Source organism: Bombina bombina, chromosome 9 (genome assembly GCF_027579735.1).
Source record: "Bombina bombina isolate aBomBom1 chromosome 9, aBomBom1.pri, whole genome shotgun sequence".
Lineage (NCBI taxonomy): Eukaryota > Metazoa > Chordata > Amphibia > Anura > Bombinatoridae > Bombina > Bombina bombina.
Window position 1 is genome coordinate 64,736,064 of NC_069507.1, and position 27,406 is coordinate 64,763,469.

The following is a 27,406-nucleotide window of genomic DNA, read 5'->3' on the forward strand; positions in this document are numbered from 1 at the left end:
TTTGAATAGTAGTTTATTATTATGCACCAATATAAATTCTTATTTTTTTAACAGACCTGATGAGCGGGAATGTTGTATTCTGCTCCCCAATAAAGTGTCATTCCTAAGGAGTAGACAAGCATCTGCAAAAATAAAAAAGATGGTTTATAATCACAGTAATGTTATGCAAAAATGACATACTCTACCATCCCTGCAAGTCTATGTGTTCAAACACGTAGTTAAAGTACAGCTCCTGAGCCACAGAGAACTACTGGTTCAGAGCAAACCCAGCCATGCGACTGTTACTGCTGATTGGCTCACTGTCCGTGTCTGCTTGGGACCAGATATAATGTCCATTTAAGTGAAAACATCATTATTATCATCATTATTAAAGCAATTAGCTGTCATGTTTTCCTTTTGCTTTTATCACTTATTTTTGTATTTATGAAGGTCTGCCTTTCAATAAACATCTGGGCTTCGATTGCACTGCACTAAAATAGTGTACAATCTGGTATTACAAGTCAATGGTAGAAGAGATTTGTGGCAGATGTTTTATTAGCGTGCCCTATACTTTTAATGGATAGTGCCAGGTGCGCTATCATCACTCATATTACAGGTGGTTTATCTCTGAAACATTTAGTGCAACTAGAGACCTCAAATAAAGTGTAAGGGCTAGAGTAAAAGCATAACAAAACACATGTATAATATATTAAAATAAACACACACACATATATATATATATATATATATATATATATATATATATATATATAAAAAATATATTTTTATGATTAAAAAGAAAAAAGGTATAGAAAGTCAAAATTAAATTTGCATGATTCTGATAGAGCATGACGTTTTAAGATACTTTTAAATTAACTGATTTTAATTTCCAAATGTGTATTTTTCTCTTGGTATCCATTGTTGAAAATGAGTACGCACATATCCTACACTAGTGGGATCTGCTGCTAATTGGTGCTTGATCACATTTGTCTCTTGTGATTGGCTAACTAGAGGTGTTCATCTAGTTGCCATTAGTGCAATGCTGTTCCTTCAGCAAATTTCATAATAGAAGTAAATTGGAAAGTTGTTTAAAATTTTATGTTCTATCCAAATCATGAAAGAAAATTTTGGGGTTTCCTGTCCCTTTAAACAGTGATTTAAATATGTCAAGGTGTTGGATTGAGAAACGATCAAAAGTGTTTGTGTGTCGATTTGTGTGTCTGTATATACAGGTATGTGTATGTATGTATATATGTGTATGTGTTAATATACACTCACGCCATGCCACTTTATTAGGTACACCTTGCTAGTACCGGTTTGGACCCCCTTTTGCCTTCACAACTGCCTTTTGGCATAGATTCAACAAGCTGTTGGAAACTCAAAGATTTTGGTCCATATTGACATGATAGCATCACGCAGATGCTGCAGATTCCTCGGCTGCACATCAATGATGCAAATCTCCCATTCCACCACATCCCAAAGGTGCTCTATTGGATTGAGATCTGGTGACTTTGGAGGCCATTGGAGTACATTGAACTCATTATCAAGTTTAAGAAACCAGTTTGAGATGATTTGAGCTTTGTGACATGGTGGATTATCCTGCTGGAAGTAGCCATCAGAAGATGGGTACACTGTAGTCATAAAGGGGTGGACATGGTCAGCAACAATACTCAGGTAGGCTGTGGCATTTAAACAATGCTCAATTGGTACTAAGAGGCACAAAGTGTGCCAATAAAATATCCCCCACACCATTACACCACCACCACCAGCCTGAACCGTTGATACAAGGCAGGATGGATCCATGCTTTCATGTTGTTTACGCCAAATTCTGACCCTACCATCTGAATATCGAGACTCATCAGACCAGACAACGTTTTTCCATTCTTCTATTGTCCAATTTTGGTGAGTCTGTGTGAATTGCAGCCTTAGTTTCCTGTTCTTAGCTGTTAGGAGTGGTACCCGGTGTGGTCTTCTGCTGCTGTAGCCCATCTGCTTCAAGGTTCAATGTGTTGTGCATTCAGAGATTGTATTCTGCATACCTTTGTTGTAACAAGTGGTTATTTGAGTTACTGTTGCCTTTCTATCATCTTGAACCAGTCTTCCCATTCTCCTCTGTCCTCTGACATCAACAAGACATTGTTGTCCACACAACTGCCGCTCACTGGATATTTTATTTTTCTGACCATTCTCCGTAAACCCTAGAGATGGTTGTGTGTGAAAATCCCAGTAGATCAGCAGTTTTTAAAATACTCAGACCAGCCTGTCTGGCACCAAGAACCATGCCACATTCAAAGTCACTTAAATCCCCTTTCTTCCCCATTCTGATGCTCGTTTTGAACTTCAGCAAGTCGTCTTCACAACATCTAGATGCCTAAATGCATTGTGTTGCTGCCATGTGATTGGCTGATTAGCAATTTGTGTTACCAAGCAATTGAACAGGTGTAAATAATAAAGTGGCTGGTGAGTGTAAATATATATATATATATATATATATATATATATACACCCATATATTAAATGTAGAATTTATGTTTATGATTGGTTCAAATGTGTTTACATTGATTTAAAAAAAAAATTTTTTAAAGCACTATCGTTTGAGCTCTAGCAAAGGTAGTGCAACATTTTTACTCTCTTGTAACCTAGGCGATCCAACAGTTGACCTGAGTGCTGAGTGCTGTTTATAACATCCCCCGTAAAAACAGATTTTTACCTCAGTAGCTTGAGAAGAAGACTGGTACGCTTCAGGGGCCCTAAATGGGGCAGACTCTGGATGAGACCAAGAATGGAAAGATATGTCTCCTGTGCTTGACAGGAGTAAGGACCAGGGTGAAATAGTGACAAATCTGCATGGGTCTAGAAAGGAAGATGTAAAAACATAAATAAGTACAGTTTATTAATCAGAAAGTGTTATCAAATTCTAGGCTTGTAACTCTCCTTTTTTAATTTCTCCACTTTGTGGTACAACAAAACAACAAATGAAACATGCACTCATATCTATATACAAAATATCAATCAGTACACACACACACATATATATATTACTGTGCAGACATTATTGGCAGGTGTTGTGAAGTAAAAACACATTCAAAAACAGAAATGTAATTATTTATATCAACTAACAAAATGCAAAGTGAGGGAACAGAATAGAAATCTAAATAGAATCAATATTTGGTGTGGCCACCCTTGCCTTCAAAATAGCATACATTTTTCAAGGCACACTTTCACAAAGTCAGGGATTTTGTAGGCAAATAGGTGGTTAAAAATTTATACCAAACAGATTCAAAAAGATAATTAATTTAGGGCCAGTTTGCGTGTGGCGTGCTAACAGTTACATGTGCTTTGTAACATGGTGCATTATCCTGCTTGAAGTAGCCATCAGAAGATGGGTACACTGTAGTCATAAAGTGATGGACATGGTCAGCAACAATACTCAGGTAGGCCGTGGCTTTTATACAATGGTCAATTGGTACTAAGAGGCCCAAAGTGATCCAAGAAAATATCCCCCACACAACCACCAGCAGCATAAACCGTTGATAGAAGACAGGATGCATCCATGCTTTCATGTTGTTTACGCCAAGTTCTGACCCTATCATCTGAATGCCGCAGCTGAAATCGAGACTCATCAGACCAAGCAACATTTTTCCAATCTTCTATTGTCCAATTTTGGTGTGCCTGTGTGAATTGTAGCCTCAGTTTCCTGTTCTTAACTGACAGAAGTGGCACCCGGTGTGGTCTTCTGCTGCTGTAGCCCATCTGCTTCAAGGTTTGACATGTTGTGCGTACAGAGATGGTATTCTGCATACCTTGGTTATGAGTGGTTATTTGAGTTACTGTTGCCTTTCTATCATCTCAAACCAGTCTCCCTATTCTCCTCTGACCTCTGACATCAACAAGGCATTGTCATCCACACAAGTGCTGCTCACTGGATATTTTCTCTTTTTCGGACTATTCTCTGGAAACCCTAGAGATGGTTGTGCGTGAAAATCCCAGTAGATCAGCAGTTTTTAAAATACTCAGACCAGCCCATCTGGCATTAACAATCATGCTACGTTCAAAGTCACTTAAATCCCCTTTCTTCCCCATTCTGGTGCTTGTTTTGAACTTCAGCAAGTCGTTTTCACCACGTTTAGATGCCTAAATGTATTGAGTTGCTGCCATGCAATTGGCTGATTAGCAATTTGTATTTCCAAGCAATTGAACAGGTGTAAAAACAAATAGAAAATGATCCTTAAATATTGCTTAGCTACCAATATTAGAGGTCTATTCCAGTCCTTTAAAGGTAGAAAAAATGTATAAGAAAGAAGGGTTGCGCCTGTTAAAGTCAGCTATGTACCAAAATAAAAATATAAAAATAATTATACTATATGCAGGGCTCAAAATTTCCACTTTTTACTAGCCATTGGCGAGTGAAAAATGTTATGGTGGCGAGTAAACGTGAGTGAGTGATTGTTGAATCAACATTCACTAACTGTCCAAAGCTTGGGGTCGAGTTGTAAGTAGCAAAGTTATTGTCATTTGCAATATGTACACTCCTATTGCAGCATTGACAAACACTTTTTGGGCTATGTGCTAAAAATATTTTCTGAAAGGATATTATATATATTATAAAGGGAAAGGATATGTTATTCCTGTAGGTTTGTAGGATCACCATTATTGTTTAGACTGAGTGGGTAAACGAGGGCAGAGAGAGAGATTAGAGAGGAAAAGAAAAAGTGTAGCTTTATGAGAGTGGTAAAAAAAAAAAAGACTAAAGAGATATGAGAGGGGAAAGAGAGTGTAAAGAGAAAATATGGCCTAAGAGAAAAGGGAGAGGGTAAAAAGAGAGATTGAAGAGAGAAGGGACAGGGTAAAAAGAAAGTGAAGAGAGAGATAAGTATTAAAAGAAAATCTCCAGGTCTGCTAAAACCTTCCATGACTGTCAGCACTCTCTTTTTCCATTCTCTCACTTCAACAACTTCCTATTTCTTTCCAGCTGTTGTCTTGTCCATAACCACCAAGTTCATGTTGCTAACTGCTATGCACTTATTTTTGTTAATCTATTGCTGTATGTAGCGTTATTTAATTTGTTAGGTAAAAAATATTAAATTACTGCACGATAATGTGTTTCACAACGGCTAAACATATGCAAAGAGGGGTGGAATAGTGAGTTTAGTGTGACCAGGTAGGATTAGAAGTGGCGAGTAACATTTTTGCCTGGCTAGTAGCTTATAACCTGAAAATTTGAGGTATGCTATATGATAAGTCCAAAAATATATAAAATGCTTTAAATTCAATGTGATTTATATAGACAATACCATATAAAAATCATTTATGAATATAATAACACTTTTGTAGATTATTGCATTATAAAAAAACACCAGTGATTTACTAAAAATCTATATAAAAACTACTAACATGAAAAAACTACTATGCTAAATTACAAATAACAAATAATTGTATGGTTAAAAAGTTGCTCCTAGTGTTAGTCCATAGGAAACATTGTTGCTATCATGATGCAAAGTTGCAAAAAATTAGATATATCTCTTGTTTCCGTGAATGCAAATAATAGATAATGTTCCTTTATTTCACAACTTGCGAGCAATAGCGAAACGGATTCAGTACATAAAATCCAGCTGGGTTTGTAATATATAAGCAGTCAGCTCTATTTAACACAGTTTGTGCTTATGTTTGTGCCGTGTTGGAAGAAAACTGGTATGGTTAGAATGCAGAGACATATAATCCTTTCAGCCACAGTTTATCTGGCCACAATGATGCAGTTAATCGTACCAAGACTCACCGGGCTCTGAAGAGATTTTCAATCTTCACCGCTCTTACCCTTACTTTGGATCCTCACCAAACACAGCGTCTTCCTCGATCAGCTAGATCGCTAGCTCCGATCATGTGAATGTCGGCTGGCCAATAGAGAAGGGGGTTTATCAGTGAAATTGGTGTTCCAATTGGTTTCGTGTCTTTGACAGTAAGATTTCAAATATTCGTCAGAGCGCTCTGATTGTATGCAAATCTTCAGTATACAATAAAAGTCCTTATGATGCATAGACTCCTCATCATTACATCAACGCGTTTCAGCTAATACTAGCCCTTTTCAAGATGAGTTTGTTGAGGCACTTCTTTTCTATTTATACCAGTTTCTCCATCTCTTAATTTGAATTCTTAAAAGTACATCCTTTATTTTATTAGCTTGATATCATATTACCAGTTTATTTCCTTTATACTGTCATAGGTGACTTTCAAGATTGGCATTTTACAAATATTACAATACCAGTTGCTATTAATCAAATTGATAGCAATTTAATGACATTTTCCTATCTATAATTCATACCAATAATAAACATAAGCATACAATTAAAAACATAAATTTCAAATACAGAATAAAAATATTAAATTAGAACAGAGTAAAAATATTCTTATTATTTTTATATAACCTCCTCTATTAAATTGAACTGTGAACAACCTTGTACAACTTTACATGATACCAATAGATCATTGTATTCTAGCTCATTATTAGTTTTAGTTTCTATTCCTACTAAGTGTGTTCCTAAAGAAAAAAACCTATACATGAATACTACAAGATAGGTTATAGTGAAATATATATATATTCCATGTGCTATTTAATAAATATAACACTAATAATTGGAACTCACCAAAAATTTTAATAAACGATCAGAACATATAGAAAGATTTGAAAGGAGAGTGCCAATTCAAAATAGATATACTGTATTCCAAGAAGATGAAAATAATATTTGGAGACCTTTAGAATCAACCCCCCAACAAGGAACCTCTCACTCATTTTTAGAGGAGGATCATGCAAAAAGGTAACGATTAAAAATGAAAAGAGGCAGAGAGGATCAAGAGGAAAAGGAATATCCCGAAAATCAGAAATGAACCAGATAGACACACAAGGTATTTTTAATTACTGTATGTCAGAAAGTACTGAATCCAAATAAATAAGTGTACTTATAGTGAAATATATATATATATATATATATATATATATATATATATATATATTCTATGTGCTATTTACTAAATATTACAAGTAAATAGTGATATGTACTCTGCAAAATAAAGATATATCATGGGATATAATGATTCATCAATAAATAAGTTATAAAGAAGTTATAATTAAGTTATAAAGTTCCCTTAATAAGGTGAAGTGATATTCTGTGTTGATGCTTATATTGGTATAGAAATCAAAAGAATGGGCATGTTTTTTATATAAAAAAAAGAAAAAAGAAAGAAAGAAAGAAAAAGGTGTGTTTTTCATAAAAGTGAATTTAAATCAAGATCTACATTTAGGCCTAATGGTTTCAATGTTTCAAAATTATAAATCAGTTCTGCCTCTGCTCTTAACAATCTTTTATTTACAACTCCTCCTCTCCAGTCCCTGTGAACCTTCTTGATCCCCCAGTATTTCAGACCTTTTGTGCTTTGATTGTGGTTCTCTTTAAAGTGTCTAGAGAGTAAGTGCCACTCGAAGCCACGTTCAATGTTTAATATGTGTTCATGTATCCTATCTCTGAAGGGGCGTGAAGCTTCCCCCAAATACTACCTGTTACAGGGACATTGAATAATATAGACAATATTTTTATTAGTACACCTGATGATGTCTTTGATTTCATACATTTTTTGTGTAGTGTTTGATTTAACTGATTTATTTTTTACACAAAACTTACAAGCTTTGCAATTAATGCATGGGAAAAAAAACTTGTACCTTTTTTTGTTCGAGGTCTAAAGTGCTGTGCTTACTCTCTTTTTTCATAATACTGGGTGCTAAAATATTTTTTAGGTTTCTGGCCTTTTTAAAAACAATCTTTGTTTTTTCCTCTACTTGTTCACAAATAATTGTGTCTCTCTGTAATAAATGCCAGTGTCTGTTTACTATGGATCTAACTTCATCATGATGTATATTATAATCTGTTATAAATGGTACATCTAAACCCTTGTTACTCTGTTTTTGTGCATTCCTATTCCGATCGATAAGTAGACTCTTTGGGCGCGATCCGATATACAGCGTAGTTTGCGGCGCAAGCGAGGGAACCCGCGTCGCCCGCAGTTTCAGCTCGCAACTCGAGCTATCCAATATCCAGCGCCGTCAGATGCTAAACTGGCGTAAGTAGGAATAAACGGCGATCAGCTAAAATGTGCGCAAATACACATTTTAGTCGTCGCAAGTACTTGCGCCAGTATTTTGTTCACGTAAACTCTCAATAAAGTGTAGTTTTATGCAAATTAGCCTACGACTCGTAAAAAATTACGCCAGTTCTAAGAGATGCGCCACGTAATGACGAGATTCAAAATTCATACTTAAACCCCTGCGCAGCCGCCATTTTCTTTAGTGTGTTTGGTCGGTTCTTGGAGCTACAGCACACTACAGTGAGTAGGAGAAAGTCGTTAGAGTAGAGAGAGAGGCGCATTGCATAATATTTAATAATATTTAATATTTAGTTAGGTCGGATTTGGTGGATTTGTTAAGCTTGTACATTACTGTCACTTTTTTACATATTGCACACATTTTGCATACACACATATACAAAATACACAACACTTTTTTTTTTATAACACCTTACATATTTTATTTATCTTTTACAGTGTGAAAGGCTGAGTGTTTGGTTGTGATTGTGTGTGATTGAAGTGGGAGTGAGTGTGAGTGTGTGAGTGTGTGTAGTGTGAGGATGTCAGGGAGAGCTAGGCCGGGGGGGAGGAGGGAAGGGGAGTTGCAGGGAGAGGATTATGGACAGGAGGAGCAGCAGGGTCCCCGTCAGGGAGTGAGCGGAGTGGGGAGAGGGAGAGCCAGAAGGGAGGATGGGAGTGGGGTTGCCCCAAGGCCAGGCACACTCAGAAGAGGGATAGAGGGTGCACATGGGGATAGAAGGGGGGAGGAGGGAGAGGATAGGGAGGAACCCACACCAGGGACATCCCAGGGAGGGATCCAGGTGGCCCAGGACGAGGAGCGTATGAGGTGCCCTAACATCACATTTGCTGAAAACCTTGCTCTAGTCCAGGCTGTCCTGGAGAACCATACCGCCCTCTTTGGCCAAGAGAAGGGCAAAGGAGTTGCCCGTAGGCGTAAAGATGCCTGGCAGAAGGTGGTGGAGGCCGTTAATGGTGTGTCCCAGCAGAGGAGAAATGTGGATGGCCTAAAGAAGAGGTGGAATGACTGTAAGAGGAGAGTTAAGGAGAAGATGGGCCAAGAAGCAATGTCCCAGAGGGCAACAGGAGGTGGGCCTCACTATGAGGCGGAATACAACGAGTGGCAGGAGCTGATTCGTAGGTCCCTGAGCGTCACAGCAGTCCGTGGACTTCCAGGGGCTCGTGACTCAGGGATTGCAACATCAGCACAGCATGCTGGTGAGTAACATCCCACACACCAGTATTATATGTATTTGAGTTATAACATCCTATATTGTCACCCATTCATGTACACAATGAGGAGCATGGTATTTGGCCTACTAACAAAAACATCTACAATGAGATTTAACATTAAAGGGACATGAAACCAAATCTTTTTATTTCATTATTCAGATAGAGAATACAGTTTTCAACAACATCCCAATTTACTTCTATTATCTATTTTGCTTCATTATTTTCTTAATCTTTGTTTATTAAATATCAATGCACATGGGTGAGGCAATCACACGAGGCATTGATGTGCAGCCACCAATCAGCAGCTTCTGAGCCTATCTAGATATGCTTTTCAGCTAAGCATATCAAGAGAATGAAGCAAATTAGGTAATGGAAGTAAATTACAAAGTTGTTTACAATTGCATGCTCTAGCTGAACCATGAAAGAATCAAAATGGGTTTAATGTCCATTTAATGCTACTTAACACATTGAAATTCATGATATTAGGTGGAATAGTGAAATACTAACATATCTCAGAGTAACACAGGCCACAAGCCACATGTAGAGTTTTCAGTAAATGGACACTATAGTCATCACAACCATAGTGTCACTTAAAGAACACATTTTCTCCATCACTGACATGTACACAGAACTATTGTAAGAAGCACATACATGTATACTTTGCATATTAAAAACCCTCATATCACAAATCTCAATGTGCACATGCATGTTATAGATTTTGACATGAGAATGTGTATAGGCCCTAGCATGTACATTGTATGCCCACATGGATATATATCTGACTGTACTAATCCCTCTCATCATTTGACTCCTCCACAGAACCTCCAGTCACCAGGGTGCCAACGCCCATGCATCCCCCTCCACCACCGGAACAAAGTATTTCTCCACCTCGACCAGCGGTCCGGAGAGTCCAGCAGGAGTATGCCAGGCATGACCTGGGTTGGACTGCCTCAATTGACAATCCGAATGTTATGCCGCCAGCATTACATTAGGATACCTGGCAGGAGCCCTGGCCGGAGGACTATTCCTTTGGCTTGGAGGGGGAGCCAAGCCAGCCCCGAAGGGTAGATGTCTTTACCCCCCCCCCAACAATATCATGCCACTCCGGGATTCTACCAGCAGGCTGAGTGGGTGCACACCAGAGGGCAATGGGACTATCAGTCCATCCGGACATCTGCACCATCTGCTGCACTTGGAAGAGCTCCACCAGCTGAGATTCCACAGCCTGCACCCCCAGCTGAGATTCCACAGCCTGCACCCCCAGCTGAGATTCCACAGCCTGCACCCCCAGCTAAGATTCCACAGCCTGCATCACCAGCTGAGATTCCACAGCCTGCATCACCAGCTGAGGATATAGAAATGGAACCGGTGCCTAGAGTCCCTGCTGGGGAAGAGCCCATGGATCCACTGACTTCCGCCATGGGCGATGAATACATTGCCCTACAGAGGAGGCAAACAGTAACCTGTGAGAGTCTCACATCAACCTGCGAGAGAATGCAGAGGGACCAACGCAGGTTTTACAGGAGCCAACAGACATTACAACAGCGTTCCATTGAGCTGCAACGGGACATGGCAGCATCTTTAACTGCTATGGTCCAAAATCAATCTCAAATGCTGAGAGTAATTTCTGACATGCAAATCCAGAGTGACAACAGATGGAGGGAACAGAACCAACTGTTGGGTGTGTTGGTGGAGCATTTCACCCACCAGCAGGACATTGCCTCCAGCATCTCATCTGTGGCCAGCACTCCTGCAGGATCCTCAGAATCAACACAACCCAGGAGAGGCAGGAGACCCACTCCAGGCCCCTCAGCCCCCTCATCTAAGAAGCCGAAAAGAAAATAAATCTTGTCCTCTGTTATTTACCATATAATTGTCATCCACATCCATGTGAGGGGTGTTTTAGTACACTAATATCTTTGGAAAATATAATAAGGCCTGTGTGGAAATGGCCCAGAAAAGGTAATATCATCATGTTTATGACATATTCATGTGCTCTAAACCACATCACATAGCTGTGTATGAAGGGTACATATAGTGATATTCACTTTTAAGATGTAAATCAAGGTTTCTCACATCCAATAGAAATTGACCCATGTGCAGGGATAGGCACGAGCCAAGGCTGTTGCTGACATTTTCTAAGGTAAAGAGTTTTAGTGAAGGACACCTTGCCAATCCCTGCACATGGGTATATATATCTAAATAATAATGTTTTTAAAGAAGGTGTGAACATAAGGTATAAACATCCATTTTCATTCCTCAAAATGATAGTCAATAAATCATAGTGACCAAAACATGAATTGAACTAATGATATATTTTCAGTAATTAGGGTGGCTAAGGGAATGGGGTGGGATGTAGTAGTTTCACTTACATGCAGTGGAACTCCGCAGTATGTAATTCGATGACCAGCTGCAGCAGGGGCAGCACCATCACCATGGACCTCAGCAACAACTATAGATTCAGCATGTGTAGACAGAACAACAGGGGATTGTAGGGCTTCCAGCACCCCCTGGGCCCCATGATGTCTCCCTGGGCCCCATGATGTCTCCCTGGGCCCCATGATGTCTCCCTGGGCCCCATGATGCACCCCTTTGTGATTGGTTTGACAAACTTGCAGGGGTAGGAATATTAAATGCTTTTAAGAGGTTAACTATTGTGATCAAGCTGCTGATATGTATGTTGTTAAGCATGCACTTGTTAGGCCTTCCAAGAGTTACGTTGGTTTCTAAGTCAGTGCAAGGGTTCCTGCGGCTGAAATTTGTGGCGAGATGAGATTGGAGTAGATTTTCAGAAATCTGCGCGCGTAAGTACTTACGCCGTATATTGGATACCAAACTGCGCGTGTTTTGTATGTCAGTCTATGGCCCAAAAAACTACAGGCAACGCCAGAAATCTACGCGCGTAACTTCTAAGTTACGCCGTATATAGGATACCAAACCAGCGCAAATATTGGCGTCGCCAGCTTTTGAGGGCGATGATTTTTATCGGATCGGGCCCTTCCTATCTATTTCTACAGCTGATGACCTTGCTTCAGAGATTGTTTTATCATTGTAGCCCCTTTGTTCAAATTTGAGTTGTAAACTTTTAGCTTGTAGGTCAAAATCATCTATTTTCAAGCAATTTTTGTGAATTCTTAAAAATTGATTTCTTGGAATATTTTCCTTTTGTAATGACAACTCGTATTATGGATGTAGTTGTTCAAGTCAACTTTTTTGAAATGGGTCTTACTGATTATATTGGATCCTTTTATTACAAGTTCCAAATCTAAAAAGCTCACTTGGGCGCTACTTACTTCATAGATAAAGTCTAAACCAAATCTAGTGTCCTTCAAATCTTTGATAAAATAGTCTACCAGTTCCCTATCACCCTTCCATAGTATACAAATATCATCGATGAAACAGCGATAGAGCACCAAGTTTGCCTCCCATATGGAGCCCCGAATCAAAATGTCTTCAAGGTACCCCATAACGAGATTAGCATAACTAGTGGCGAACTTGGTGCCCATCGCCGTCCCTTGAATTTGTAGGTAAAATTGATCGTTAAATGCTAAATAATTGTTTGTTAAAATTAATCTAATACAGTTAAGTAAAAAATCAATTTGTTCAGTTGGCATATCATTCTCCTTTGTTTGGTAATTTACAGCCTCTAAACCCAAACTGTGTTTTATACTGGTGTACAGAGAATAAACATCACATGTTATTAATAGATAATTATCCTTCCAATCATTTTTTTTCTAATGTTCTTAATAAGTCTGTAGAGTCCTTTAAATAGGATGGTAGTTACATAATTCTGCAGAAGGATATCTAAATACTCTGAAAGGTTTGAGGTTAGTGATTGAATACCCAAAATAATTGGCCTTCCAGACGGATTAACTAAGGATTTATGGATTTTCGGAAGATAGTAGAACACAGGTGTTCTAGGGTGCTTTTCAAGTAAATAATTTATCTCCCTTCCGTTAAGTATACCCTTACGATAGGCCTTGTTAAGTAAACATTCTAGTTCTCTTTTTTTGTTTAGGTAGTGGGTTTAAACTGATTTTTTTATATGTGTTTGTGTAATTTAGTATCCTATCTGCTTCTTTTAAATAATTCCTTGTATTGAGAATTACGATGCCACTTCCTTTATCAGCCTGCTAAATGGTCAGGTCTCGTTCTCTAGTTTCGTTAGATTATATTTCTTATATTTGTCAATATTCAATATCTATATCTTTTTTCATCACTTTTTTGAACGTCTCGATATTTTTACCATTTTCATTACTTGGGTAAAAATCAGACTTTGTTTTTAAAGGGACAGTCAAATCCAAAAAAAACTTTCATGATTCAAATAGGGCATGTAATTTTAAACAACTTTCCAATGTACTTTTATCACCAATTTTGCTTTGTTCTCTTGGTATTCTTAGTTGAAAGCTAAACCTACGAGGTCCATATGCTAATTTCTTAGACCTTGAAGGCCACCTCTAATCTAAATGCATTTTGATAGTTTTTCACCACTAGAGGGCATTAGTTCATGTGTTTCATATAGATAACATTGAGCCAGGGGCGTATTTATGCATAGGCCAACAAGGCCGGTGCCTAGGGTGGCAGATTTGGGGGTGCGACACTGGCACTGATATGTTGGCAACTTGGCATTCTAAAAAAAAAATTTAAAAATTGTGCTGCGGTCACGTGACCCGGCTTTTGCCGAGGTCATGTAACGTTTTCCCCCTTTCGCCCACCTTCCTGTCTGCTCACAGTTGCCGCACATGGATGGAGGGAGCCATGCACGTGCGCATGTGATCTCCCTCCCAGGGCATTGGAGGTAAGCGGCGAGTGAGAAAAAGACAGAAGCGGACGGAGACGGACAGTACTTGATGGACGGACTAGACTGTCTTCAGTCAGTGAGTGAGTGGGATCGGAGCATCAGCGGAGCCTAGCCTGAGACAGAGGACTGGACTGGAGAGGAGGGGTGTGACCCGGTGGGCCGGCACATAGCAGAATAGTACTTAGAGTCGCAGGGTATCTTTTTTTTTTGCTCTTCCATAGTAAAAAATTTTGATGCTCAATTTAAGCAAAGCTTCACGAAATTCCAACATTAGGATATACTCAGTACTGGTTGAATTGTAGAGTATTTAAGGTACTATAAATCTGTCCTGCTTTTTTTATTTATTTCCCAACTGTTTAGAGGAGCTCTGGAGCTGTCTGATATTTACGTAAGATAACTCAGAGAATGCTAGATCAATGTATTAATTATGTGACTGTTGTGCACAATGGCTTAATCACCACACTATTTACAAAATTAGCCTCTTGCTCTGTGTTGGTAATATTTTACAAAGCTGGCGCTGCACTGCTCTGAAATTACCGTATCTAGTTTATTACTTTATTTCTGTTTTTCAACAATTAATTATGGCATAATAGGCAACAAGGCCCCCTTGCTGTTTTATGATCTATCATCTGACCTGACATCACTGGTGTATATTATATTAATAAATACACTGCTGGGCTGGAGAGAAAGTAAGAAACAATTGAGGAGGTTTGTTGTAATTTTATTTTAAAATAAAAATGAAAATCAATCTATTCTGAGGCTGAGCTCAAGTGTCAAGTAGAGACAAAAAGTGACAGACTGACAATCAATTCCATATGAGAAGGAGAATGTAGGGACAGGAAGGAGGATTGAATGAAAATTTAAAAGAATATGCTTAGCAGCTTTTATGATGTTGAATGATCGATAATTCGAATGAGAAACGTGTTGCGAACATACAGGACAGCAGTGACTTGTCATGTCATAACAAATTAAATATATATCAAAAAACAAAAAAAAGGACCTTACAGAAATCAAAAAAAATTTGTGGGACACATGCAAGGGCATTTGATTTTTTGACAAAAATACACTGAATAAAACCAATGAATTAGGAGCTAAAATTATTAAAAAAAAAAAAATTGTTGTGGCTCCCTGAATATGCCTATCCCTAAAATGGGGCACACTGCACAGATAAGAAACCAACGAAAAACTGTATGTATGACTATGAGGCGCTGAGCAGTATTTTTTTTCCAATGCAAAGTTATAATTAAAATCAATTATTAATAAAAAAAAAAAAGTCTATTACTCCCTGACCAAAAAATGATAAGGCAAAAAATGACCTAAATCCAGGGGGAGGGGGGCAGCAGGAAAACTTAAATATGCCCCTGCATTGAGCTCATGCACGTGAATTTACCATGGAGTCAGCTCTGATTGGCTAAAATGCAAGCCTGTCAAAAGAACTGAAATAAGGGGGCAGCCTGCTGAGGCTTAGATACAAGGTAATTACAGAGGTAAAACGTGTATAATTATAACTGTATTGGTTATGCAAAACTGGGGAATAGGTAATTAAGGGATTATCTATCTTTTAAAACAACAAAACTCCTGGTGTTGACTGTCCCTTTAATTCTGTATGAATGAATTTTTTTTTCTCTCTGTTTTGAATCTGACTTTCAACATGATTTTTTTTAAAGTATCTCTTTAAGGTAATATTATGGATGAAACTATTGACATTAATGAATGTAATAAATGTGTTCAATTTTGTATTCGGGGCGAAAGATAGTCCCTTTTTAAGTACACTTATTTATTTGGATTCAGTACTTTCTGACATAGATTAAAAATACCTTGTGTGTCTATCTGGTTCATTTCTGATTTTCGGGATATTCCTTTTCCTCTTGATCCTCTCTGCCTCTTCATTTTTAATCGTTACCTTTTTGTATGATCCTCCTCTAAAAATGAGTGAGAGGTTCCTTGTTGGGGTTTGATTCTAAAGGTCTCCAACTATTATTTTCATCTTCTTGGAATACAGTATATCTATTTTGAATTGGCACTCTCCATTCAGATCTTTCTATATGTTCTGATCGTTTATTAAAAATTTTTGGTGAGTTCCAATTATTAGTGTTATATTTATTAAATAGCACATAGAATATATATATATATATTTCACTATAACCTATCTTGTATTATTCATGTATAGGTTTTTTCTTTAGGAACACACTTAGTAGGAATAGAAACTAAAACTAATAATGAGCTAGAATACAAGGATCTATTGGTATCATGTAAAGTTGTACAAGGTTGCTCACAGTTCAATTTAAAAGAGGACGATATATAAGAATAATACAAATATTTTTACTCTGTTCTAATTTAATATTTTCATTGTGTATTTTTAATTTATGTTTTTAATTGTATGTTTATGTTTATTATTGGTATGAATTATAGATAGGAAAATGTCCTTAAATTGCTATCAATTTGATTAATAGCAACTGGTACTGTAATATTTGTAAAATACCAATCTTGAAAGTCCCCTATGAGAGTAAATGCAAAAGGAAATTAAAAAATTTTTTATAAAGGAAATAAACTGGTAATATGGTATCATGCTAATAAAATAAAGGATGTCCCTTTAAGAATTCAGATTAAGAGGTAGAGAAACTGGTATAAATAAGAAACGAAGTGGCTCAACAAACTCATCTTGACAAAGGCTAGTATTAGCTGAAACGTGTTGATGTGATGATGAGGAGTCTATGCTTCATAAGGAACTTTATTGTATACTGAAGATTTCCATACAATGAGAGCGCTCTGACGGATATTTGAAATCTAACAGTCAAAGACACAGAACCAATTGGAACACCAATTTCACTGGTAAACTCCCTTCCCTTATTGGCCAGCCGACAGTCACATGATCGGAGTTAGCGTTCTAGCTGATTGAGGAAGACGCTGTGTTTGGCGATGATCCAAAGTAAGGGTAAGAGCAGTGAAGATTGAAAATGTCTTCAGATTCCGGTGAGTCTTGGTACGATTAACTGCATCCTTGTGGCCGGATAAACTGTGGCTGAAAGGATTATATGTCTCTGCATCTCCATACCAGTTTTCTTCATCCAACACGGCACAAAAATAAGCACAAACTGTGTTAAATAGAGCTGACTGCTTATATAATACAAACCCAGCTGCATTTTATGTACTGAATCCATTTCGCTATTGCTCGCAAGTTGTGAAATAAAGGAACATTATCTATTATTTGCATTCACGGAAACAAGAGATATATCTAATTTTTTGCAACTTTGCATCATGATAGCAACAATGTTTCCTATGGACTAACACTAGGAGCAACTTTTTAACTATACAATTATTTGTTATTTGTAATTTAGCATAGTAGTTTTTTCATGTTAGTAGTTTTTATATAGATTTTTAGTAAATCACCGGTGGTTTTTAATATTGCAATAATCTACGAGAGTGTTATTATATTCATAAATGATTTTTATATGGTATTGTCTAAATAAATCACATTGAATTTAAAGCATTTTATATATTTTTGGACTTATCATATAGTATAATTATTTTTATATTTTTATTTTGGGACATAGCTGACTGTAACAGGTGCACCCCTTCTTTCTTATACAATTAAACAGGTATACCTAATAAAGTGCTCAGTGACTATATATATATATATATATATATATATATATATATATATATGTGTGTGTGTGTGTGTGTGTGTGTGCTTATATTTGTGTACATATGTATTTATGTATTTTGATGTATATATTTGTATTTACAAACATAAATACATATGTATACATATATAGACATATATACAGTATAAGTGCTATGGAGGAAAGTTGTACCAATGTCACAACCAAGTGAATATTAGCTGACCAATATTAGTAAATATTTTAATAGTACCTTAGGCCTAGAGGTGCTGTGTATTATATACAAATTTATTTACAGAGAACAATCAGAGAAAAAAGAAAGAGATTTCACTGATTGTAAAATAATACACTTGAAGCACTCACATTATCCCACATGGACTAGAAAAAATAAATTGTGTATATAGAGCTTGGTGTAACTGTTTTCACGAACATTTAATAAAAACAATCAATCTTTATTAGTTAGTTTAGAACATGGGTAATTAAAAGCAATAGTTATGTGACCATGAGGCCTAAATAATTATAACCTAAACAGCTGTCTTCTATGTACTTAGTTTAGATATTATAGATAGCTATTACTAGCCAGAGAGTCAGTAAAGGTAGCAGAAACAGTTAAATAGAATACAGTGTGAGAACTAAGGTAAATTGGTAATATAAATAATCCAAATAATCACTTGGGGAACCTCAATCAAATTACCTCAAATATTGAGCACATTGAGATTCAGTGATAAGTATAGCAAATATTAGTAATGTATCCATATATTTTATAATGATACAGCCATAGCATACAAATATTATGTTGCTCTAAAATGATACAAATGTATCCGCATATACACTGTGAAGAGACTGCAATTATGTTATAAACCAAACACTACTGAGTTCAAGTGAAGAACTAATTCTCAAATAGTTGTGTAGTGCCTAAGGGGCCAATTTATCAAAGTCTGGCGGACAGCGTATCAAGTCCGACAGACATCGCTGAATGCAGACAGCATACGCTGTCAGCATTTATCATTGCACAAGCAGTTCTCGTGAACTACTTGTGCAATGCAGCCCCTGCAGATTTGCGGCCAATCGACCGCTAGCAGGAGGTGTCAATCAACCCGATTGTATATGATTGGGCGGATTGAAGACCGCAGCCTCAGAGGCCGCTGCTTCATAACTGCTGTTTCCAGCAAGCCTGAAGCTCCTTAACTCGTCCGCCGCCTCTGAGGCGGCGGACATTAATCCACCCGATCGCATACGATCGGGTTGATTGACACCCCCTGCTAGCGGAAGATAGCCGCAAATCTGCAGGGGGTGACATGGCACAAGCAGTTCACCAGAACTTCTTGTGCAATGTTAAATGCCAACAGCGTATGCTGTCGGCAGTCAGCAATGTCTGGCGGACATGATACGCTACAAAGTATCATGTCCGCCAGACATTGATATTTTGGCCCCCAAATCTCAGATTGGCTCCTCCAAATAGGGTAAATGGTGGGTGGAGTTTGGTTATTAAAATAATTGCAGTAAAAAGGGTGTTAATTTCTTTTTATAACATTATAAATTGGCTGATATGTTATTCTGCAGCAAAAAAATAAAAATGTCCTGTAATTACAATTAACTGTCCCTTTAAAGGGAAACTAAACCCAAAAAAATTCTTTCATGATTTGAATACAATTTTAAATAACTTTCCAAATTACTTCTATTATCTAATTTGCTTCATACTTTAGATATCCTTTGTTGAAGAAATAGCACTGCACATAGGTGAGCCAATTACACGAGGTATCTATGTGCATCTACCAATCAGCAGCTACTGAGCATATCTAGATATGCTTTTCAGCAAAGAATATCAAGAGAATGAAGCAAATTAGATAATAGAAGTAAATTAAAAAGTTGTTTAAATTTGCTTGCTCTTTCTAAATAATGAAAGAAAAAATTGGGGTTTCATGTCCCTTTAAGTCCCTCAGAATAACATTATTTCACCCATAGGTATAAGTTCTAATAAGTATCAAGGGATAAAAAAAAGGTCAAAAATAAAATGTGCATCGGTGCATTTCAATTTGAAATATAACCATTTTTGCCATATACATTCATTAGCAAAAACACTTCTAATAAAAGCTATTACTGTACACGCCGTGCACCAGCATTCAAACACCATACCTGCTCAGAGGGTCAGCACTGGCTTGTATGACACAAATTATGTCTTCAAAAGCAATAAACACCACTGCTGACTCCATGAGCAGGCTACTGGTGCTCAGGCCTGTGTATGCAGAAGAAACATTAATCACTTTTACTAGAAACATATTTGCTAATGGAATTATATTTCAAAATTGGTTATATTTCAAATTAAAATGTGCCCATGCACAATTTATTTTTAAACGTTCTATCCCTTTTTTAAAGGGACTTTATACACTAGATTTTTCTTTACATAAATGTTTTTTTAGATCATCCATTTATATAGCCTATACAGTTTTTTTTTGTTGTTGTTTTTTTTATAAATGTATAGTTTTGCTTATTTTTAAATAACATTGCTCTAATATTCATACTCCTAACCAAGCCTCAAAGGTTTAGGAGAATACCGACGTATACCTACTTCCACTTGCTTTTGCTTGTGTAAAGGATCTTTTCATATGCAAATGAAGGGGGGTCTGATATTTCCCACTTGCAGTGGGTGTTCCAGCTACTTTTTTAACAGATCAAAACTGGGAGCTTCTAAGCATGTTTTGAAACAGTTGTATGCTGTATTTTTAGATCAGTATCTGTGCATATTACTCTTTATAGTAGTGTCTATTACATGCAGTTATATGAAAATTGGTGTATGCTATCCCTTTAAGTAAGGTGTTAGGACAGAATAAATGTTGAAGAACAACTGAAACAGAATTCACCTTTATCAAAATCCTTTAAAATACGTTCTGAGGAAGCCAGCAGTAAGGCCCATACTTCATCTGCACTCAAGGATCTTCCCCAGATCTTTAGAACCTCTTCCAAAGTTACCCAGGAACCACTCATGTCTGCAATATAGCAAAGTATTTTGAGATGTCAAAGCAATATATTGATTTATTTGTTTTGCTCAGCCCAAAACCCCAACAATAAAAATATTTGTCTGTTTCTGTGTTCTTTATTAAAAGGATGTTAAACTTAAGATGTCATTTGTCATAAACTTACTAATTATACAAAAAAACATTACTTTAAAAAGTACTTTCGTTATTTATTTTGACCACTTCTCCAGCAATTTAAAGAGTCAATTTTTTTTTCAAGAGAGGAAAAAAAAAAGAAGAAAGTCTTAATTTTTCCTCCCTATAACTCTAGCGGCTTTTCCAAAGCTGGAGCAGATCTTGCAGGATACTGAATTCTAACACTATAATTATTCATAAGGATTTTTTCTATCATAATAATAGATTTTAAGGCTTTTGAAATGCCTTTAGCCTTTTGAGATAGCAGTTGATAAAACTTAAAGGGACATTAAACACTTTGAGAGTGTAATATAAATTGATAAATCGTATATATAAAAAAAGTCTGTAATATACTTTAATTATTTATTTTGTCCCCCTTTCCTGTAATTTCATTCTAAAATTGTGAGCATTTCAGTTCCTGTTAGAAATGGAAGTGCAGAACACTGTTATATACCACACAGTCATTGGCTGCATACTCTAGTGACCTATTTATAAATGTCCCTAATTGGCTACAGCAGAGAAGGTAACCTAAGTTACAACATGGCAGCTCCCAATTTTTTATAAACTTTAAACCGTTACACTTATTTTGTCAATATTTAAACAGAAACTTTCAAAAAATACATCTACAGGTTATTCTCAGACTAATCTTTTCTTTGAATGCATCATTCTATCTAACATTTGTTTAGTGTTTAATGTCCCTTTATTTTATCTTACCTGTAGCAACACCTAAATAAAGTATAACAGGATATTCCAAATAGGTCATATGGAGGAAAGGCTAAATGTATTTATATATTTTGGCATGCTTGTCACTGGTACAGATATAAATAATGGCTTAGTCTCCATTGCTGGTGGAAACTGGTGGAAACAAATATGTCCATTAAAGGGACGTGAAACTCAACATTTTTCTTTCATGAGTATACAGTTTTAAACAACTTTCCAGTTTACTTCTATTATAATATTTGCTTCAATCTCTTGGTATCCTTTTTTGAAGGAGCAACATACACTACTGGGAGCTAGCTAAACATACCAGAGTAGCCAATGACAAAGGCCATATATGTGCATCCACCAATCAGCAGCTAGCGCCAAGTAGTGCGCTGCTGCTCCTTAGACTTTGCTTTTCAACAATTAATAACAAGATAACAAAGCAAATTAGATAGCAAAAGTAAACTGGAATGTTGTTTAAAATTGCTAGCTCTGTCTGAATCATGAAAGTTTAATTTTGACTTTAAAATATATGGAGATGTTTTATGTTACCAACAGTTTACCCAGATTTACAACAGTAATGGAAATATACCCACATCTTGTTTTAAAGGGATAGTCTAGTCAAAATTAAACTTTCCTGATTCAGAAAGAGCAGCAATTTTAAGCAACTTTCTAATTTACTCCAATTATCAATTTTTTTTCATTCTCTTGGTATCTTTATTTGAAAAAGCAAGAATGTAAGCTTAGGAGCTGGACCACTTTTAGTTCAGAACCTGGGTAGCACTTGCTGATTGGTGTCTAAATGTAGCCACCAAACAGTAAGTGCTACCCAGGGTTCTGAACCAACAATGGGCTGGATCCTAAGCTTGAATTCCTGCTATTTCAAATAAAGATACCAAGAGAACAAAGAAAATGTATGACAGGAGTAAATTAGAAAGTTTCTAAAAATTGCCTGCTCTATCTTATTCATGAAAGTTTAATGTTGACTTTAAAGGAGGTCTAATCTTCATATATACACTATTGAAATGTTGACATGTAAATAAGCCAAAGTAGTTAGGATACAGACATAGGATAATCAGGAAAACAAAAAATGCATTGACACTAAGTTGTTACAATATATTTTATACCTGTTGTGACAAAATATAGTCCTGTCCAGTGTAAGGAAAACTATTAAAGGGACAGTCAACACCAGAATTGTTGTTGTTTAAAAAGATAGATAATCCCTTTATTTAACATTCCCCAGTTTTGCATAACTAACACTGTTATAGAAATACACTTTTTACCTTTGTGATTACCTTGCATCTAAGCATCTTCTGACAGCCCCCTGATCACATGACATTTTATTTATCATCTACTGACTTTCATTTTAGCCAATTAGTGCAGTGTCTGCCACAAGCCACAGGCGTAATCACAATGTTATCTATATGGCCTACATGAACTAGCTCTCCCCTGTTGTGAAAAGAAAATAAAAAAGCATGTGATAAGAGGCGGCCTTCTAGGGCTTAGAGATTATCATATGAGCTTTCCTAGATTTAGCTTTCAACTAAGAATACCAAGAGAACAAAGCAAAATTGGTGATAAAAGTAAATTGGAAAGTTTTTTAAAATTACATGCCCTATTTGAAACATAAAAGTTTTTTTTGGACTTGAGTGTCCCTTTAAATTATAATGAACTTTGTTTTATTTTGCACATTGCAGTACTACAGGTATGATGATATAAATAAAACTGTCATTAAATATTCTGTTGTTCCTCATCTGATATCGATAACTGAGTATTAAATCAAAAACAGTAAAATCTTGGTTGCAGTAATGAATAACAAGTATAGATTATTCTCAGCATTCTTACACTACAAGAAATGATCTGATAAAACTCTAACAAGCATGAAATGTGTTTTTTGTTGCTGTAAAAATACAGTATCAACTCAGTTTACTACATGCTGTGCATTTTTATAACTTTTTGTTAGTCCTATGATAATAATGTAGTAAAAAAAATACCTGTTTGCTCCTGCTGTTTTCTTTGTATACCAGTGGAATTCCAGTCTGTTTGTATTTCATAAGCTGTAGATTACGTCCCAATTGATAAAAACAACCCCAAGTAAGGTGGAGGGCTGGACAGTTTTTGTGTATTCCTGGTAACCTAGCAGCCAGAACAGCTTGGGAAAGACCTGATTTTTTTTTTAAACTCCTTTTACTGTAGCATCAAACCTCTTGGACAGGAAGCCACTGCATGTTCTGTCACTTTGATTACAGTTACGCAACCTAATTTGTGATTATTACAGGATTAAACTTTCCTGAAATGGACAGCCTAGACGTCTGACTGTTGTGTTGGATTATCTGAGGTTCAATGTGCTCTTATATTTTACATTCATATATAGTTCAAATTCCTTAAAGCCTAAATTTATATGAGGGGGGTAATAATATTCTCAGAATTCCAACACAGGACTGCATATGGAGCTGTGTACCATGCATAATTTAAAAGGAAACCAGACAGGTTTAAATAGAAGTGATTGATTCTTAGCTAATTGTTATTTGCTATATGCCAGATTATGATCTGCAATGACAAATACACTTGTCTATTAATATCCACATAGAACTTAAGCCCTCGTGGGAGCAGGGTTCACAAATCCCTCTATATCAGTTTATGTATTTATGTCATGTTTTACTGCAATAGAGATTGATAGTTAAAGGGACAGTTCACCCAAAAACTTTCTCCCCTTTAAATTATACCCAATGATCCTTTTTACCTGCTAAAGTGTATTAAATTGGTTGCAAGTAGCTCCTTTACTCCTATTTCAGCATTTGAAATAGCTGATTTAGCTTGTGGTTTCCCAACCTATACTGAAAGTTTTGATACTGGAGTATATGCTATTGACAAGCCTAAGTAAACACAGTCAGCAGAAGAAGTTACAATCTCAGTGGGATGCAGGATAGTTAAGTAATAAAATGATAATTTTCCATTGTTCTCTCTTTGTATTGAGCTTTGGTGTTCCAGATAATTATAAGATAAGGAAGCAAGTCTGTGTACACAAAGTTATAACATAATGAGATATGATATTACCTTAAATTCAACCCCTTGTAATAGACTGTGGTTTCAAAGCACAAAACCAGCTACTTCATATACACAAATAAACCTGAAAATGCAATTTCTCAAATATTTTATACGCTGCATGTGGTATAACAAGTCATTTAAAATACATTAATGGAAAAACAATTTTACGGTGTACTGTCCCTTTAAAGGGACATTAAGGGGACGATAAAATAAAAATTAAACTTTCATGATTCAGATAGAGCATGTAATTTGTAAAGACTTTTCAGTTGTCTTCTGTTGTCAAACTTGCTTTGTTCTTTTGGTATCCTTTGTTGAAGAGTAAGGCTGAGGAGCAGCAATGCACTACTGGGAGCTAGATGAACGCATTTTGTGAGCCAGCAACACATATATGTACACTTGTACAGCCACCAATTAGCAGCTAGCTCACAGTAGTGAACAGATGTTCCTGAGAACAAAACACATTTGATAATACCAGTAAGTTGGAAAGTTGTTTGAAATTATTTTGACTTTATTGTCACTTTAAACTCCTTGAGATTGCAACATAAAATGTTTAATTATGCGTAGCACACTACAGACTTCACAAGCTATACCCTGCTACATATCTGTTCCTATTTGGTCTCGGCAGGGGTTATCTAATAAGGAACTGCAAAACAATGCATATTTTTTTAACACAATAACCATGGTTAGCCTGTTTACTCCAGTCCATACAGGTTCTCCAAATTATGCAAGTGGCGGTTGGATTTTGACTATTGAAATCAATTGTAACAAACAAGGTGATAATTTGTCTTGATACTGACATGCTATTCTATAGCAATACAACAGAAATGTCCTGAAATTGCTGTGCCCCTTTAATCTCAATTGCATTGTCCATAGAGAAGAGCCACTGAATATCACTCAACTGTACTGGATCTTAATGGATTGTCATAATCGTAGTAGATGAGGTTAAAAAAAGACAGAAGTCCATCGAGTTCAACCTATACAAATCTAATATACTTACAAAAAAGCTCACGTTGAGCTTAAATTAATCCAATTAAAAAAAGATTAACCATTTAACACAAGCAATCAGATCCTGAATTATGTTTCTAGCCAGAAACGTATCCAAACCATTTTTAAATGTATCTAAGGTATTGGCATTCACTACCTCCTCTGGTAATGAGTTCCACAATTTAATTGCTCTTACAGTGAAAAAATGTTTCCGTTGCACAAGATTAAATGTCCTTTCCTCCAGCCTTAAAGTGTGTCCTCTTGTCACAAACAATTTTCTTGGAATAAACAGAGCTTCCGCCATCTCTGTAAATGGGCCTTGAATATATTTATATAAAGTAATCATGTCACCACAAAGTAATCATGTCACCATGTCATGGTTTTGCAGGTCTGTCTGCTGTCCCTCCCACAGCTTCCCCCCGCCAGTGCAAGTCCAGGGACTGTACCAACTCCACCCATGCACACTTCAGCCCCACCACAACACACCCATTGTGCCCTTGACACTTCCCACAGCACCGCCTCTTCTGCCACCGAACACTGGTGAGCCACTACCTACAAGTGCCTCCTTCCTGTCCCAAAAGCCTCCCATAAATGTTGAGAAGTATGCCACTAGTATGCCAAGAGTACTCTAGTACCAACTAACACATTTAAACAGGGAACATGTTGAATACCCTGATTTTTGGAATGGATCCAGTGAATTGTGTGGACATTAAAGGGTCAGTGTACGGTAAAATTGGTTTCCCATAATGCATTTACAATGAATTGTTATAAGCTGCAGAGCTTAAAATGTATGGGAAATTGCACCTTTGGGTATAATTTTGTATATGAAATAACTGTTAGCTAATTGAAACTACAACATAATTAAATGGGTTGAGCTAGCAGGGAAAGCAGACCACGTTAAAATTTCTGTCTACTTATTTACACAACAAGTCCTAATAATCTTCTTTTCTACTGTTTATAGAACAATGGAAAATGAGCATTTTAGCACCTTTCGGTCATAGACACTAACTGGGAGCATTGTTTTATCTAAATCTTCTTGTTTACGCGGTTTGTGTGTAACCAGAACTTAAAGGGACAGTCAGCTCCCAAATTGTTATTGTTTAAAAAAATATTCCCTTTATTACCCATTCCCCATTTTTGCATAGTCAACAAGGTTATATTAAAGGGACAGTCTAGTCAAAAATAAATTTTCATGATTCAGATAGGGCATGCAATTTTAAAGAACTTTCCAATTTACTTTTATCATAAATTTTGCTTTGTTCTCTTGGTATTCTTAGTTAAAAGCTAAACCTAGGTAGGCTCATATGTTAATTTCTTAGCCCTTGAAGGCCGCCTCTTATCTGAATGCATTTTGACAGTTTTTCACAACTAGAGGGTGTTAGTTCATGTGTGCCATATAGATTGAGGGCATGCCCATGGAGTTACCTAGGACTCAGCACTGATTTGCTAAAATGCACGTCTGTCAAAAGAACTGAAATAAGGGGGCAGTCTGCAGAGGCTTAGATACAAGGTAATCACAGAATTAGAAAGTATTTTAATATAACGGTGTTGGGTATGCAAAACTGGGGAATGGATAATAAAGGGATTATCTTTTTTTTTTTTAAACAATAAAAATTCTGGTGTAGACTGTCCCTTTAATATACTTTTAACCTCTGTTATGTATCTAAGCCTCTTTTGACAGCCCCTGCTTGATCACGTGGCTATTTATTTATTATCTATTGACTTGCATTTTAGCCAATTAGTGCAGTTTCATCCACAAC

The 27,406-nt window shown here is 36.6% G+C and overlaps 1 protein-coding gene across 1 annotated transcript in view; it reads right to left on the reverse strand.

Moving 5' to 3' along the window:
* The window catches only part of FRMPD2 (FERM and PDZ domain containing 2), a 169,210-nt gene extending 147,535 nt beyond the window's left edge, over positions 1-21,675 (reverse strand). Inside the window, exons 1-5 of the mRNA XM_053692895.1 lie at positions 21,627-21,675; positions 20,625-20,750; positions 19,900-19,999; positions 16,626-16,641; positions 57-122 (exon numbers count right to left, since the gene is read on the reverse strand). Coding sequence (XP_053548870.1) covers positions 57-122; positions 16,626-16,641; positions 19,900-19,999; positions 20,625-20,750; positions 21,627-21,675 — 357 coding nt within the window. The remainder of the gene's footprint in view (positions 1-56; positions 123-16,625; positions 16,642-19,899; positions 20,000-20,624; positions 20,751-21,626) is intronic.
* Between the last annotated feature and the right edge of the window lie 5,731 nt (positions 21,676-27,406).